Here is a 16,276-nt window from a genome sequence, read left to right as displayed (position 1 = left end):
TGGAGCTAGAAGAGAAGAGTGCCAGTTTCCCTTCATAGAGGTTACAATAATAGGAATATATCATTATTATTCGTTACTCAATTCCTCTTATTTCACGGTTGATATATCCTGTCAGAAAATTGGGCGGAAGGAAATGTTAACGATTGATTGATTGGCTAATTACGTGGGAAATCCACAGAAACTAAATAGTCCAAATAACATGCAAACAAAGCAAACAGTAACCGTCTGACATATCCCTATGGTCATGTGACCAGATACCCATGTCAAATGGCCAGTCCTATTTTAGTCTAGTGTTCTTTATTAGTCAGCTTCCGTACGCTCTTTACTGCCGTAAGATTTACTACTGCGAATACACACATATTTGAGATTGTGAAGTCTTCTGATTGGTTCCTATAATCCCACTTCCTCGACCAAGTTGACAACCCATCAGATATCCTTGTTTTTAGGTTTTACTATATCATTTGACCATCATTATTCCGTAAGCAGTGCTACCTCTGTATCTACGTTGTCAACCTCTCCTCCTTGTCTTCCAAGGTTGTTAAACTTGGCACCCAGCTTGAGTAGTATCTCTAGTAGCTAGGTACCTTCTATATATCAACCAGTATTATATAGAACTCGTTTAGTATTTCAAATATATTTGAGAACTAGACAGGCCCCAGGAGCCCTTACGCGAGCTATACTGGAGTATAATGCAACTCTGGATCTGTCTCTCTTTTCCTTTTGATGCCAGAAGTCTACCTAGGTAAGTAGATACACATACTAATGAATTCTAGATTCCTAACCAACTGAAGAGAAAGTACAATACAAGTAACCAAGAGATTCTTCCGACGACATTTCCCATTTGGGAAATTTCACTCCGGTGATGCTGGACCTCCACTGGAAAGATTTGAGGCTGGTTGCACAGGGTACTGATACCGTGTACCCGGGGGGGTATTGAGCGTGTTGTGAAACTGGCTGAGTAGGGCCATTGAAACCGGCAGGTGGACACTGGTTTATGCTAGGGAAGCTGTTAGCTTAATCATTTCCCCGCCAATCTATAGCATAACAGATCACCTAGCTTACCGGGAGAATTGCTTCGCGATCAAATAGGTGAATGTGCCTAGGAAAGCGACTTTGAGTGCGCCGCCCATTCCACCGTGGCGGAAACCTCCACGAAGACCGTATGCGTGTCGAGGATCGAAGCCTCGGAAAAAGGTCCGTCGAGAGGAGCGATAGCCACGCATTGCATAGGGGCCCATATTGTCTTTAGTTGGATGAGATGGATGAGAGGCTTGATTGAGATGGATGATGTGAATTGTTGAGCAGAAATTGTGGCCATTTGGGCGTGTTTAGTAGCGCATCGGGGGTAAGTCTGAAGGCCGAACACCGAAGTTTCATATACCGAGGCCGAGGTCGGGGCCGGGGCCGGGTTCTTTTCATTTCGAATTGCTGCATGCAGATCATGTTCGTCATTTGGACGTGAATCTCTTAGCCCAGGGAATTCGTAAGCTACGCTCGGAGTTAGTTATTGCCTCGGCCTAAATACTGAATAGTCATCAATGCCTCTTGTGATAGGTTTTGGAAGGTTTACACCCACCTCCCCTAGCGTGTGATATATATAGGATGGTAGAGAAATCAGCTAGTGGAGTCGATTCAAGTAGCGTGACTGAGATGAATACATTTAAATTAATAAGTCGATATGGTTGGCGAGCTCGGTGGTGAATTACCTGGCTCACTATTGTTTTTTCTACGTTTATGCCTTACCACTCGATACCCGACGTATCCATGAGACCCGGGAAGAACAAGCTGGGAATTTCCAATCCCAAGGCAGGGTCCTGAATTGTAAGTCCGATGGCAAGAACATAAAATGGGGAGGGGGAGAAGGGGGAAGAACAGGAAGAAAAGGAAAGAAATACTTACTAAAGCATCCATATCAAAGCTTGGAAGACTATCTGGCCCCGTAGTCAACGACTCCACCGATTCCTGCGGCGAACTGGCTGCATGAGAGATCTGCAGCAAGGAATAGCATCTCTTAAGGCTTTCTTGAACGGTCTCGTAAATGGCGGGTTGGATCGGCTGACCAGACTCCATTGCACGAATCTGGCTCAAAATTGCGGACAGGAAGTTGTATCGCTTCAGACTGGGATTTCCGAGCGCGATAATCTGTAGCAGTTGCTCCTGGATGTGTTCCAGGCTCCGGATCAAGGGCGCTCGATGGGCCTTTGCCATTTCATCTAGGCAATCAGCAACAAACGGGGGCGAAGATCCAATGGGTCGCGTAGAAGCCTCCTCCTCGAGTTGTGTGATAATCTCCAGTCCCAGGGAGGTAATCACATCGAAGCTCAATGCTCCTTTAAAGGATCCTCGGCCTACAATAGTCAGGTGAGAGAGGTCATCTAAGGTGTCTGACGGTAGACTGAGATGATCGGCATACGATGCAATCACAACGCAAGATTCCAGACACACTTTCCGGGACAGGTAGAATCGAGGATCTTTACGAGCCTGGATCATGAACGGGCGATGTAGGAATAAGATAAATCGACGTAGGTACGTGTCGATAAACCGGAGATGGAAATTAGTCATGCCTGGATTGCGGGCCGCATGCCTCGATTGATTCCGACTTGTGTCGAACAAGGCGGCAACATCACGGCACGCCGGCCGCAATTCATTTGCCAGCCTTAATGCGGTTTCGTATGACAGTCCCTGACGGTGCTGGTTATTTAAAAGCCGGACCGCTTCTACTCGCACGGGAAGAGACTTTAGCAGCAGAAGCTGAATAGATGAGTCGGTAAGGCGATTACTCGACTGCGGGGTGGGAAGCATCTCGGTCTCAGGGTCGAACTGCTCGTCGAACAAATTCGACGGCGCCGTGTAGTCAATGTCCTGTAGGGAGAACGGTAAGGGCATGGCGGCATCTAGCGACGATAGTAACGTCAGTTCTAGCACCGTCGCCCAGAGTCGGGCTCGCATTTCCGACTGGTACACGGACAGCGCAGGAAAGAGGTCGGGAGTGCGGTGCAGTCCCATCGATATGGCCATTCGTAGCACGGACCCCGCGGAGAGCCAGCTCGTGCCTGGAAGGATGTTCGTTTGGCGGGCTAGTAGTAAGAGACAACCGACTTGTAGGCCGTCTAGATTGACGGTCGACTTTTCCGATGGCCCGGTTAGCCACCATTGTGCGGCATAGATCCATGTGTGTGCGAGACGGCGGATATGCACCCTATTGCTTCGATCTGGGTAGAATGTGGATCCCAAGGCAAGGATCAAGACCAGCTTCATTAGGAAATGAGTCGAGATCGAGTGCGGCTGGGCCCAAAACTGACGATACTCTTCCCGGAAGGATGGAATATGAATAATCCGGTAGATGAGCTCAAAGGTGCGGAGATAGGCATCGACCAGAACATCGCACACTGCTTGGTTTGGGAGCGTGCTCAGCATATCCGGAACGGGATGGTTGAGTCGAACCGACTCTTGGGCTTTCATGGCCTGTCGAAGATGCCGACAGTCCTTGAATATGCCGGCGATCTCAGATCTGGTACCCACATTCTGCAGCAATGGCTCTACTTCTTTGGCGTCGAATTTGCCAAGGACTTGAAACTGCGATTTTAACATTAGTCAACAACAAGCCTTTTATAGGTTAGGGGAAGTCCGATACATACTTTTTCGGCGGTATGCAGCCAGTGACTAGGGCCAAAGAGCTTCGTCTTGTCGGGTGTGACACGCAGACGAGGCAGGGTGGCCGGAATAGCCCATCCATTGACTGAAGGACCAGGACGAGGTGCATCAGAAAGCTGCTCTTCGGCCCCGAGGACTCGGTCGTGAAGGTGACGCAAAACTTGAGTCTGAGAGATGATGGCATTAGGCCCGGTCGTGGCTCGAGAGGTCGGAGGGCTAGGAAGCTGTTCTTCTAAACGCCGAAGACGAAGTTGTAGGTCCTGAATGATCTTGTTTTGATCCTGATCTTGGTCCGGAGGCGGCAAGGAGGAAGTGCGTCCAGGTGGGCGGCTCTGTGTGAGCGGCTCCACGGCTTGGGAAGGAGGCGTATGTGCCTCTAGCACCAAAGGAGCCGCGGACTGGTGGTTTACACTACCGGAGGAGCTGTTAGAAGCGACTCCGGGACCGTAGAAGCACTGTATGGACGTTCTTGCACGCTCGCATTGGCCACATGGAAATTCCCGGTCACAACGGACTTTACGACGACGGCATGGATCACATGACTTCGCTGGTCGGCGACGTTTACGCGGGGGAGACATGGTCTGGCGGGGGTGGTCACGATCCTGCACTATAACTACTACTGGTATAGGCAATTGGAAGAGCAAAAGTGATGCTAAGTGAGGTGAGGTCAAATGAAAAGCCCGTCGGGCTCGGGGCCGAACTTTATCGTCAAACTCGGTCACATGATCTTATACCCGGTGTCTCCCGAGGTATTATCCCCGGAAACCCTATACCTCTTAACTCCGGTTAAATGACCGAGAATCATCGTCACCAGGATATGCTTTCTTTAAAAGGAGTCGTGAAGTTCCATTATCGCAGGTCTAGCTCATCTAGACAGCCACGATATCATTAGTCTCGCTCCAATTACCCACCAACGCACTACACCTTCACCATGGCGGATGCTAGTCTAGAGAAGGGCTCCGAGTCGCCTGCAACAGAGGCTCCTAAGGCTGCACCACCAGAAGTTCCCGATGGTGGCAGCAAGGCATGGCTAACAGTCTTAGGCGCGGCAATCGCCCTATTTGCCTCATTCGGCTGGGTCAACTGCATTGCACTCTTCCAGTCTGAGTACGAAACGAACCAATTAAAGGACTACTCGAGCTCGGAAATATCTTGGATCACGTCTATGGAATGTATGTAAAGTACTATATGTTTTTTATTCTCGATTAGCTAACAACTCTAGTTTTCTTTATGCTTTTCACTTCCCCCGTGGCAGGCAAGCTGTTCGATAGCTATGGCCCGCGCGTGCCTATTGCCATTGGATCTGCCTTGCATGTCTTTGGGCTTATGATGGCTAGTCTCTCCCATAAGTATTATCAGTTTATGCTGAGTCAGTCTGTAGTATCTGGGATTGGTTCATCGTTGATCTTCACCCCGGCAATGACTGCAGTAAGTTTCTATATACCCAATCCCGCTAAAAGGAATCATTCCTCTAATCAAGAAACTATAGCCCCAGACCTATTTCCGCCAGAAGCGGGGAATTGTTGGTGGTTTGACAGTGGCAGGATCGTCATTGGGCGGCGTCATATTCCCGTTGATGGTGCAGCATCTGTTGCCGCAGGTGGGCTACGGCTGGACGATGCGGATCTGCGCCTTTATGATCCTGGGCTTGCTAGTCATCACTAATCTTACTATCTCGTCTAATTTCTCACATAAGCCGCGTCCATTTTCCGTCATGCACTACCTCGCACCGTTGCGGGAGGCCAACTTTGGTATTCTGTGTGCGGCCAGCTTCTTCATGTACTGTGAGTACAGCAAGTTCTTGCCGAGAAGGCACGTCGCGTTGCTAACACTTTTAGGGGGAATGTTTATTCCATTTGATTACATCGTCGTCGAAGCCGTGCACTACGGCATGTCATCGCATATGGCGTGGTCATTAGTTCCGATTCTTAATGGTGCTAGTTTCTTCGGCCGTACAGTGCCCAACTATATCGCAGACAAGGTCGGTCGCTTCAACGTGATGCTTTTCATGACCACGTTATCGGCTATCCTAGTGTTGGCATTGTGGCTTCCTGCTCGAGGCAATGCTGCGCTCATCACCTTTGCAGCTTTATTCGGTATCACCTCGGGTGCGATCATTGGCCTAGGGCCTGTCCTGATAGTTCAAATCTCGCCAATGAGCGAGTTAGGCTATCGGGTTGGTACTGTCTTGGCTTTTGCTGCGGTGGGAACCTTGACCAGTCCTCCTATTGGTGGTGCGATTGCCGCCTCTGATGGCGGCAACTACACCTATACATGTGTCTTTTCAGGCGTGAGCTTCCTGATAGGAACCTTCGGTCTTGCTGCTCTACGCGTACGTCTGGGGGGATGGGGGCTTACTTCGAAGATTTAAATGAACGGCATAATTGATGGGTTAGAATGGAGGAATTGACAACGGACTGCAGGAAATGCGGGAGAGAAGAAGACTTGTTTGTCATGAGGATAATTCATAGGATAATTTATATCCCTTGACCGTGGCTTCTCGCTAATTGATGTTAATCCAGGGACGGTTCAGACCCTCTTGTTGAAATAATAAACTACCTAGTGCCTAGGCATTCTTGGAATGAGATCCATGGATGTACTTAGGTATCTTATTATCTGCACACGAAAATTAATTAGCAAAAACCTGAGAGTAAGTGAAAATTTTCATTGCAGTAATTGTCTTCGCGACATATCCCATTGTCCGTTTTCGATCCTCCACTCCAAAAGTATATACCTAGGTATCTACAAACTGGGTAGCACAACAATAAAAATCAACGAGTGAATTGCCGACGAGCTATAAAATCATTCCAAAATCCAAAATCTGGATCATTCGCAGAAGGAAACAAACACGGATCATCCGAGCCCGACGGCGACAAGGGAAGCGATATCCGTTCGCCCCGGCTGCCCCGACCAGCTTCCAATGCAGCACAACAACGATCCAAGCTCCGCTCAGCTGCTTGGTAGATAGCGGTGTTAATAGGTTTATTTGCACGCATGGCTTGGATCTGGGCGGTGGCACAGGAAAAGAAAACATAGTCATTATGAGTAGATGGATTTCGAAGCGCGCGGCGCTCAAATATCGCAATTGCGTCTTGTATGACTTGGTACAGATGATCGTGGCTGCCGCGATCCGTCATTGGGAATGCATTCTCTGTTATACTGTCGACTAGATCGAGACAGAGAGTACTGGCGGCGTGTCGGAGTGCGTTGGTGAAGAATCCGTCTCCCCATAGTAGGAGTTCGGTGTAGTGATTATCGGCAACGGTATGATCGTCGAGTTGCGGTACATGATGCGTGAGCAGCAGCGCTGCTGCTTCTATGCGCACCTTGCGGGAGTAGTAGTAGTATGGGTTGGCCTTGGGTTGGCCTGCAAACGGGGTATGTAGAGCGAGTAGAAAGCGACGGGTGCAGACGTCTAGAATTTTGAAGTGGAAGTCTGTGGGCCCGGTTGAGGACGGGGTGAGGGATTGTATGTGAGTGAGATTCGCATTGATGATGCTGTGAAGCTCCATTGCCAATTCTAGCGCATCTTGATAGGTGAGACTGGTGCCCGGTGCATTTACAAGATGCAAAATGCGCAAACGAATGCGCTGTGTCTTGGCTAGCATCGTTGATACTGTAGACTGAGTGAAGACTGTGAGTGGTTGAGGCGCTAAAGATTCATTGCCCAGCAGGTCAGCGTCATCCAGATTCGACGGCGGGGTACAGTCGTAGCCCTCGGAAGAGATCAATGGAGGAAGGCCCGACTCGAAACTGGATTGGATAGCGATTTCAAGGACAGTGGCCCATAGCCTTCGTCGCATCTCGGCCTCGCTGGGGGACATGTTGGGGAAATGCGTGCTGGGCTCTTGATGGAGCCCCAGTTTCATTGCCATGCAGATCAGGGTCTCCTTGAGTAACCAGACGGGTTTGCTTCCGACTCGGGAGGTTTGGCCATTGACGAATAATAGACAGCTGATCTGGAGCGTGTTAAGATCAAACTGGGCACTTTCAACGCTGCGATGGGTGAGCCATCGATGCCCGCCAAGGATCCACGCTGCGGCATCCGACTGCAGCGCTGTAGAGCCCGGGCAAACAAACACGCCCACTGCCATGGCAAGCAGTAGTTTCCATACCACGGAGTCGCTCACACTCTGTGGATCTTGCCAGTATTGTCGGCAGTCTTGAAGAAAGGACGGGACATGGACAATACGGACCACCGATTCAAAGGTGGTCATATATAGGTCTACTAGGCGATCACAGGTCCCACGGTCAGGAACCATACAGCGACAGTCTACGCAGGACGCAATGTCTATCGGCCGGTTTAGGGCTACTCTTTCCTTCTCTAACTCCCGTGATCGTTCCAGCAGGGGTCGGAGATTCTGAAACTCCGGTCCCAGATCATGGGGAGCATGGCGGAGAAATTGCAGTTGCTCGAAACGATCCAACTCCTTTTCCCAGTGACTAGTGCCCAAAACAGCTGCTTCGGTAAATTGATGCTCTGAGCCAGACAGGCTTTCGGTGGGTGTTCGCCAAAAAAACGGGCTGGCGAGGGGATCACAACTCGCAATACTGGAGATGGTTGGACCCGGTGGGTGATCGGCTGCCATGGCTATCGGAGCCTCAGTTGCTGTCGGCAAAACAAAATAGTCCCTCGGTGATGGCAGGTCTGTGATGGCCGGGGGAGAACCGAACAGCGTCTGGAGTGTTGAATGTGAGATGCCAGCCAGGCTCGATGGTGGCTCAGAATACACGTTTGCGTGTGATTCGGGCAACACATGACTGTATACACACGGTAGGACTGACTTGGAGCAGGGCCCGCAAGGAGTTGCGCGGTCACATCGGATTTTCCTTCTTCTGCACTCGGTGCACGCAGCCAAGGGCCTCCGTCTTCGACGTGTGGGGATCTCCATGTTGATCGGCGATATCAGATACCTACCCCAGATCAATCAATATTGAAGTTCCGAACTTCTTCAAGGCAGGAATTTTTTTTTTTTGAAACTGAGGAAGTCAATGTCATCTGGGCAAGGCTTATTGTCGGAATATCTGACGCGTCTTACTGTTGCATATGCGTCTACTATGTAAATGTATCGTTGCGAGTTGTAAGTGGTGTGTTATTTAATCTTGTCCTCGCTGTAACTAAATAGATAAAACTCACTAGATTCACTTCATGTCGGACCAACAGCATCATAACCATTCCCATTGGTCCTGTGCCCCACTTTGGTCTAGTGGTATCGACACTTATCTCTTTAGCTGTGTAAGGGATGAGGAACAAATACCTCTTGGCATATCGAATTCTTGAAATATCTCTATAACCAAGCCTTTTGGCGATCCAATTTAAACGGGAAGTTTGTAATTACTTCCGGTGCTACTAATTAAAGTGCTTCCTAGGAGCTTACAACCCAAGGTAAGAATTGATAGACCAATCAAATAAAATGCACAGTAATATTACCCCCTGAACAGGAGTGTGGCTCCTAGGACGAATGGCCATTCTAGTGAAATTCAACATTTATTGATGGGATAATGTAAACCACCCACGTGGGAAGGGATGGGGCTAGCGTGTTGCATTTTATTGAGATACTTACTCAGCTCGGTCAGTGAGCTAATCAGGGTGCTCAGATTTCACTCAGTGAGCGAACCAGACTGCTCACTGAGTACTCACCGAGTGCTCCCTGAGTGAATCAGACTACTCACTATATGCTCCATCGGGTGGGAATGGGCAGCCGAAGTGACTAGGCTGAGTCAGTTTAGTTGACTCAGCGGGATCGAAGTAGATGGTGGGTACTCCTTTCAGTCCTACTCCGATCATAATCAATACCAACCCTTACACGAATCTTAATACTACAGCATTAGTACTTGGGATCCCGAAGGAAGACCGTACCAACAAATGGCGATGCACGATCTTTCCAATCTGATATGGAATGAGGGTGGATTCCGGTTCCGACATACCTCAACTGATCTACAATATCATCGATATAGATACCATTGCTATTAGGATAAAGCGCATACCCGAATCTATCAATCTAAGGTAGAGGTTGAAAAGCAGATATATGGCCATGGTATAGAGCGATTTCCTTGTGAAGTAAGCTTATTATACAGCCATCTTTACTTGATCGAACTTAGACATGTGCATGGTGTGGAATGGGTCAAAATTCATACCCATACCCATATGGGTATTTTAGTTGCCTTAGTGCCTTAATAATGCCTTAAACTGGTCTTAAATAGAACTTGTTTACTTAGCTAATTATACATTATTGTAGTATAATCATCCACGTGGAACACTAGTCCATTTTGAACCGTACTATGGAGTGGGATCCAGCCACAAGCAGTGGGGCAGAGCAAGGCTTCTGAGGTTCAATGGATACATGATGTAGCTCAGGATAGCTCTCTTATCAAATCAAAGAATTTCGTGCTCTCTACGAGGAATCAGAAACGAAATTCACAAAATTGATGATCGTTCTAAACTAGACTGAACTGGGAAAGGGTGGCTCGAAAGCCACAGTACTTAGCGGCATCTTCCTTGTGAAGAACTTTCTCCCCCGCTGCTTTCTCGCTTCATACAGTGGTTTGGGTATCTTTATCCAACCTTCTAGCCAGAAAAACCAGAAACTATCTCTAAATGCTAACTTTTCATATTGGACCAGCTTCTGAAATTGAAATCTTCACTGAAAAAGAAAAAGGCATTACTGCGCCAGATAGCATATCAATAGTGTGAAACCTCATCCAGATCCCAGCTCCGTTGCCCAAGGATGCATCATATGAGGATTCAAGCCTATCTAGAATCGGCGCCATCTGAGATACTTATAGATGTATTTGGACCATCTTTTTTGCTAGTCAATTCTGAGGACATCCAATCTGTTAGGTACACATCCATATAGGGCTCACTGCCAGTTCTGACCGCATTCCACTTTTGTCTGTCTTTGGCTACTCATGGTTTAGGTGGGATGCTGAGGAGTCTCACCCTTTTCTCACCTGTTCCATATGTTCCAAAGTATTTTTTTTGTCACCTGCGTAACTCAACCATAAGAAGAGGAAAGAAAAAAAAGAGATGAAAACATACAACAGTGAGGATTCGCATATAGTCACCCCCCATACTACTAACTGACCAGTATGTGACTTAAACGCAGCCAGCAGTCAGGTAGGTATTGCCCTGGTGAACAACAAGTGAGCGTTGCTTTAGCATTACACGACCAGGGAGGAGCAAGGTGGGTACGGTATATACTCGCGAAGCTATTCTGGTATCTACACTCCCCCACTTTTTCCCACCACTTAGATTGGCTGCCCTGACTGTATGTAATATATATATAAATATATGCTTATGGGCTAGTATTAAGAAATAAAATTGAGGTGACGGGAAAGGTGTTCAACCACTGGAACGAATCCCTTCTGTAACTGCACCATGTTCCGTATTTAGACTATACTCCGTCGTAATATGGATAGTTGACGGGTCTAGAAGCCGTGGGCTATTGCCGCCTTGGCTGACTGAAGTGACGAAGTTTTTGTCGCCGTTGAGAATGGGTCTCTCGCTTTCTTCAGAAGAACGTCCCTTCTGTGTGCTACCATGCATTGTATTAAGCTCAACCAGCTTTCCACTGCGCTCTGGTAATGAGAAACCAGCGATCTTGTCATCGTTCTTGGAAGCAAATACGTTGTATCCCTGGCTGCTATACTGCTTCCTAGAGCTTGAGTAGTCTGAAAATCCCAGCCAGCGCACATGTCGGAAAATGGGCTTAATCCCAGGTAGAGATGCAACAATAGCGGCCAAAAAGCATTCGCGGTCGGCCCACTGCAGTGCTATGGAAAGATGGGAGACATCACCGAGGGAATAGTAGCAACGAAGGATAGAGCAGATCATGATGAAAAATCCAGACGTGAACATGATCGCGAGAATGATTTTGTGCTGAAAGGGAATTTGGAGTTTCCTGAGCATGAGGACGGGAGCAATCATGACAACAAGGTCGGATCTAGTGAGATTTTAGGGTTAACCTAAGCCACAGAAATCTCGAGGTCACAAAGAGCGGGAAGAGAATCATACAGAACATTGAGGACACAGATAACAACGTAAAGAGGTTGACGGAGAGTGCAGTGGTCTGTATAATGTGATTAGTCTGGCTTTCGTGTAGTCTAGGAAGGAACCCCACCTCCTGCGTAGGGCTTTATCTGCCAATTTCTGGTAATGGGGGTGCATATACAGATATGAGTCAGCATACATGCTAACCAGCTAACCAGACAGAAAACAGCTGATGCTAGAACGATTTTTTGTGATTTTGTTCCTTTTCTAGAATCAAACCAATGTCAGCAACAAGAAGGTCTATAAACCAGGTGTGACCTTACGTGAGCCTCCAGAAAAGCCAAAGCAAGACAGCTTTCAGACTCCACATATAGCACATATACCATATCCAGTTCATGAAAGCAAGCTTAGACCCTAGTTCCATTGTTTGAACTTGACTGTCTGGGACTTGAAGTGCCGTCGCAGTTGTGAGGCCTATATTGCTGCCGAGGGTCTCTGTTCTCAATTAGCAATTAGATCGAGTGATATATAGCAGAACATCTGGTTACCTAGATAATAAATGATGGTAGATTGAAGAGTCCAAAAAACCTAGATAGATTATCATAAGCTTCATTCAATGACCTTAGTAGATATTAGACAAACCATGGCCGCTCCAGCAAAGGCATCCTCTATCAGTAGTCCCCGAATTCCGCTGAATTTCAAACGAGCAAACATTCGAAGCACCAAAAACATCATACCAATGCCATATTCGACGAATGTTTCTGTCACTATGACATTTTCCATGGCTGTAGAGGCTCCAACACCCGTACTGTATGTAGCCGACAAAAACTGTCCAGCATTAAATTATTTTTTTGGGGGCAAATATCTTTTAGGGCAAAGCGTCCTTTTTAAGGAGCGGATACTAGTCGTTTAGATTTGCCTAGTAGAGAGTCGTAAATTCTCCTCTGAGTTAACTTTGTAATTAGAGCAGCGCAGTCTCCCTGTACTTTTGGTCCAGTACTTTTTATGCCAATTTAACGAGTATACAGGTCAAATTTTACAGGGTTACATTACTGGGACTGGCGATACTAACATGTCTGTTGCCATATTACATATTACCCGGAATTCAAAGATAAGAAAAGACAACTGAAATATATTTCTTGTGATTTAAAACTGATTAAATACGAATTGTATTAGCAAATTTTATTTTGCCAAGTCAACGCCTGCTTTAACGTTTTCCGTACGGTTGATACGCTAGAAACTGATAAGCGGCGCTAGACCTTTAGGCGAAGTGATCTCTACCGCAGTCATTATGGAAACAAAGGCGCTTATATTGATTGAGTAAAATCAAGCCAATAGTACATACGCCTGTTTGCTTCGTAATGTATTGTGGGTAGTTGAAACCGGATGTTCCTTCCCGCGCCGCACATGGATTCTTTCAGCATGATAAACATTGGCTTTTGTCTCAGCCACCAACCTCCTGTGACATCAATGTCACAGGGCGAGCTGATCGTCTGGATTTAATAATGATGTTTTGGTGGATTTCATAATAGTTAAAAAGTACGAAGAGGGGCCGAAATTCAAGACTTGAAAAGGCTCCCTAGTTTAACGAACCAGGAAAATCACTACTGAAAGAAGTATTTCCGGGCACTATTAATATTTTGAAGTATGTTAGTCAATAAATAGTACTAGAATTATCTATCCTCTTCTAAAGGCTCGGATGTAGGGATAAATACAGCCAAACATCTTCAATAGTTCAAACCGATACTCAAATTTCGCTTTGTATCCAATTCTAAGAAGAAAAAGCCCATTGATTGGAACATGGCTCGGCCAAAGGTTGCGCTGATCACAGGTGGAGGTGTGTCTGCCCATAAACAAGAAATACGATCCCATACTGATGTGCATGTTTCTAGCCAGTGGAATGGGTTTAGCCGTTGCAGAAACCCTGTCAGCTCGTGGCGACTGGATAGTGCACATCCTGGACGTTAATAAAACTCGAGGAGAGCAAGTAGGCCGTGACGTTCCCCGAGTTTTCTTCCACCAGGCTGATGTTACCAATTATGGGAGCCTCTCCGAAGCTTTCAAAAGCGCCTTTTCCCATGACAGCTGTCTGGATTTCGTTTTTGCAAACGCTGGCATAATTGAGCGAACCAACTTTTATGCTCCGCATCCAACTGATGAGAATTTTTCTGCCCCTCCAGAGCCAGATCTCCTGTCAATTGATGCAGATCTCAAGGGAGTGATTTTCACAACATATTTGGCCCAGCACTACTTCCGCATCTCATCTCATGGGAGACTCGACGCTAGCATAGTGATGACCGCAAGCTGTGGTGGGCTTTACCCGTCATTTTATTCCCCGCTCTATTCCGCCGCAAAATGTGAAGTTTGAATTCAATTTCTTTTGCAAATATGAGTTGTACTGACTTTCTTTTTAGTCGGGGTAGTAGGATTTATGCGATCAATTGTCCATTCCTTCGGCACGAACGGAGTGCGCGTGAACGCTATTTGCCCAGGAATCGTACGCACCAATCTAGTCGACAAAGTAGGATGGAACAGCTTCCCACAAAACCGCTTCATTGACCAGGAAATAATATCTCAAGTTGTTTTACAGCTTGTAGATGGCGGCAAACAGGCGGGCCAGGGCATGACTGATACCAAAGGTAGATATTTTCCAGCCTCAAAACTGGCCGGCCTTGCGGTAGAGATCTCAGACGAAGGCGTCTATTTCAGAGACCCACATGAATTCTGTGACGATGGAATGCGAGAGGTAATGACGGCGACTGTACTTGAAAATCAGGTCGGGGGTATTCTACAACAGAACTAGGTTAAAATACCACATACTTACTATGTACATTACGAGGGGCAAATCCTTTAATCCCAGCTTTAGTTCAGGCTCTCAGCCTTTGATCACCGTGGGAGGCCGCGGACTGAATAGGCTACGTCTCCGGCTTGACCTTTCCTTGAGTAGGACATGTCAATTTGGACATCCTTGGAGTGGGGAAACATGACTCATCCGAGGCATATTCCCCATCCAGCAAAAGATCTTCAGCGCCGGATCCGTTGATTTTTCATGATCCACTTCTGACAATGTACTTTGTACAGTGAGAGTGGGCAGACCACTATCCCATATTCCGCCAATCCACCTAATCCATATGGGCTGCTCACACAGCGGATGGATTCGAAAGTCTAGGCCTTCGAAATTTCTTGAGGGGTTTTCATGCACCTGTTAAAATGATATGAAAAGCCAGCTCGGATAATCCATCAGAATCTAACTCTGAACACTATTGGAAGCGGGCAGTTTCGGTCTGGAACTACATTATGGTCTTTCATATTTAATGTACTACTTATTGAAAGTTCTTCAAGTGATGATTTTTAGAATTGAGATTGTCATTTATAAAAGTGAGTATAATATAACAAACGCAAAAATTACAAAGTACATGTAGAATTTTCCAGAGAAACTCAAGTCAACTTGTAATTCAAGACAGTGCTTCTTCTAGCTCCGAATTTTCACCGTGAATCATTTCAAACAGGGGTTCCCATACAGTAGTTGCTCGCTTGGTAATTGGGCCGTTAAGTGGTTCTGGCAAGGGGTAATAGAGTAATTTCTCGGCTGAGCACTCGAGCAACTCTCCCGCCATACCCGTGGTATCTTCCAAGAAGATGTCAAATGCTTTTAATACCGTGGAAATTGGTGTTATACTAAGAAAATATCCTTTAGATACTTTGAAATTTAATCCGTGGGAAATACTTACCATTCAGGGCTGACAGCTTTAATCATTCCTGGTGGAACTATGGGTGTATCCAAGATTCCAGGCATCACAACGTTAAGCAAAATGTTTTCCTTTTGCTTCAGAATAGGAGCAGCGCCACGTGCAAACTGATTCACAGCGGATTTGGTTCCACAGTATATAGGATAAGCCTTATGAGGAAACATGCCCCCAATACTGCTTGTTATAATGATACGACCACCAGGCTGAGGGTTGTGACGCATGAAGTGTGTAGCAAGCTGGGTGCAATATATAACGCCCTTGTAGTTAGTTTCGACAACAGAGGTGTCCGGCGGAGGAGGTACATCCTCTACTGGCTTATCTTTCCAGTCAAACCGATAAATAGAAGACTTGTCGACGATGCCTGCATTGACACACACAGCATCAATTCGGCCCCAACGCTCGTGAACTTTTCTGAATACCTCAACGGAATCTTCATACTTGGAGACATCCGCGGTAAAGAACTGAGCTTTGTTTTTGGGGAGAGTTTTAAGAAGCTGATCCCCTGGCTCTTGACGTCGTGCTGTGCATGCAACAATCCATCCCTGTGCGCAAAGGTGTCTAGCTATATCGACCCCCACACCAGACTAGTTTGATGCCTAATTAATATATTGCCGAGCATTGCAGATCTATTGCACTTACTGTGGCTCCGATGAGAATGGCAACACGTTCCTCTGCATACGACCCCATCTCTGTGCTGCTGGAAGTCAAAGAGAGAATATTGAAGTTCAAGAGAGCGGGAGAAAAATTCTTACTTCCTTATTGAATGGATATACAAAGTATGAGCTGGCCTGATCCTGGACAATGCACAAAGTACATGCAACTAAGTGGGGTTAAAGCGTTGGCTCGGATCACTCCCTTGAAGACCGTTAGACTCCTTCGTCTA

The 16,276-nt window shown here is 46.9% G+C and overlaps 7 protein-coding genes across 7 annotated transcripts; 2 read left to right on the top strand and 5 right to left on the bottom strand.

The window, feature by feature from the left end:
- Positions 1-851: 851 nt before the first annotated feature.
- Positions 852-1,318, bottom strand: N7495_001755 (uncharacterized protein; the record flags this gene model as incomplete). The annotated part of the gene is made up of 2 exons (XM_057204425.1): positions 1,063-1,318; positions 852-987 (listed from the first exon to the last, which is right to left on the bottom strand). The coding sequence occupies exons 1-2, from the start codon at positions 1,236-1,238 to the stop codon at positions 852-854; spliced, it is 312 nt and encodes a 103-aa protein (XP_057068498.1). The 5' UTR covers positions 1,239-1,318.
- A 421-nt stretch (positions 1,319-1,739) lies between these two features.
- On the bottom strand, positions 1,740-4,459 carry N7495_001754 (C6 transcription factor; the record flags this gene model as incomplete). The annotated part of the gene is made up of 4 exons (XM_057204424.1): positions 1,740-1,814; positions 1,900-3,576; positions 3,639-4,273; positions 4,450-4,459. 4 exons carry the CDS (start codon positions 4,457-4,459, stop codon positions 1,740-1,742), a joined length of 2,397 nt encoding a protein of 798 aa, XP_057068497.1.
- A 126-nt stretch (positions 4,460-4,585) lies between these two features.
- N7495_001753 (MCT family MFS transporter) lies at positions 4,586-6,025 on the top strand (the record flags this gene model as incomplete). The annotated part of the gene is made up of 4 exons (XM_057204423.1): positions 4,586-4,826; positions 4,877-5,082; positions 5,144-5,438; positions 5,493-6,025. 4 exons carry the CDS (start codon positions 4,586-4,588, stop codon positions 6,023-6,025), a joined length of 1,275 nt encoding a protein of 424 aa, XP_057068496.1.
- A 400-nt stretch (positions 6,026-6,425) lies between these two features.
- N7495_001752 (uncharacterized protein) lies at positions 6,426-8,546 on the bottom strand (the record flags this gene model as incomplete). Its single annotated transcript, XM_057204422.1, has 1 exon — positions 6,426-8,546. One exon carries the CDS (start codon positions 8,544-8,546, stop codon positions 6,426-6,428), a length of 2,121 nt encoding a protein of 706 aa, XP_057068495.1.
- A 2,450-nt stretch (positions 8,547-10,996) lies between these two features.
- On the bottom strand, positions 10,997-12,427 carry N7495_001751 (uncharacterized protein; the record flags this gene model as incomplete). The annotated part of the gene is made up of 6 exons (XM_057204421.1): positions 10,997-11,597; positions 11,669-11,723; positions 11,844-11,911; positions 11,968-12,139; positions 12,193-12,232; positions 12,287-12,427. 6 exons carry the CDS (start codon positions 12,425-12,427, stop codon positions 10,997-10,999), a joined length of 1,077 nt encoding a protein of 358 aa, XP_057068494.1.
- Positions 12,428-13,444: 1,017 nt separating this feature from the next.
- N7495_001750 (uncharacterized protein) lies at positions 13,445-14,447 on the top strand (the record flags this gene model as incomplete). The annotated part of the gene is made up of 3 exons (XM_057204420.1): positions 13,445-13,481; positions 13,537-14,001; positions 14,059-14,447. 3 exons carry the CDS (start codon positions 13,445-13,447, stop codon positions 14,445-14,447), a joined length of 891 nt encoding a protein of 296 aa, XP_057068493.1.
- A 652-nt stretch (positions 14,448-15,099) lies between these two features.
- N7495_001749 (Short-chain dehydrogenase/reductase SDR) lies at positions 15,100-16,080 on the bottom strand (the record flags this gene model as incomplete). The annotated part of the gene is made up of 3 exons (XM_057204419.1): positions 15,100-15,322; positions 15,376-15,977; positions 16,033-16,080. The coding sequence occupies 3 exons, from the start codon at positions 16,078-16,080 to the stop codon at positions 15,100-15,102; spliced, it is 873 nt and encodes a 290-aa protein (XP_057068492.1).
- Between the last annotated feature and the right edge of the window lie 196 nt (positions 16,081-16,276).

The sequence above is a fragment of the Penicillium taxi genome, assembly GCF_028828555.1.
Source record: "Penicillium taxi strain IBT 34144 chromosome Unknown utg000001l_segment0_segment0, whole genome shotgun sequence".
Taxonomy (NCBI): Eukaryota; Fungi; Ascomycota; class Eurotiomycetes; order Eurotiales; family Aspergillaceae; genus Penicillium; species Penicillium taxi.
Note: the sequence above shows the minus strand (reverse complement) of the source record. Positions and strands in the feature narration are given on the sequence as shown.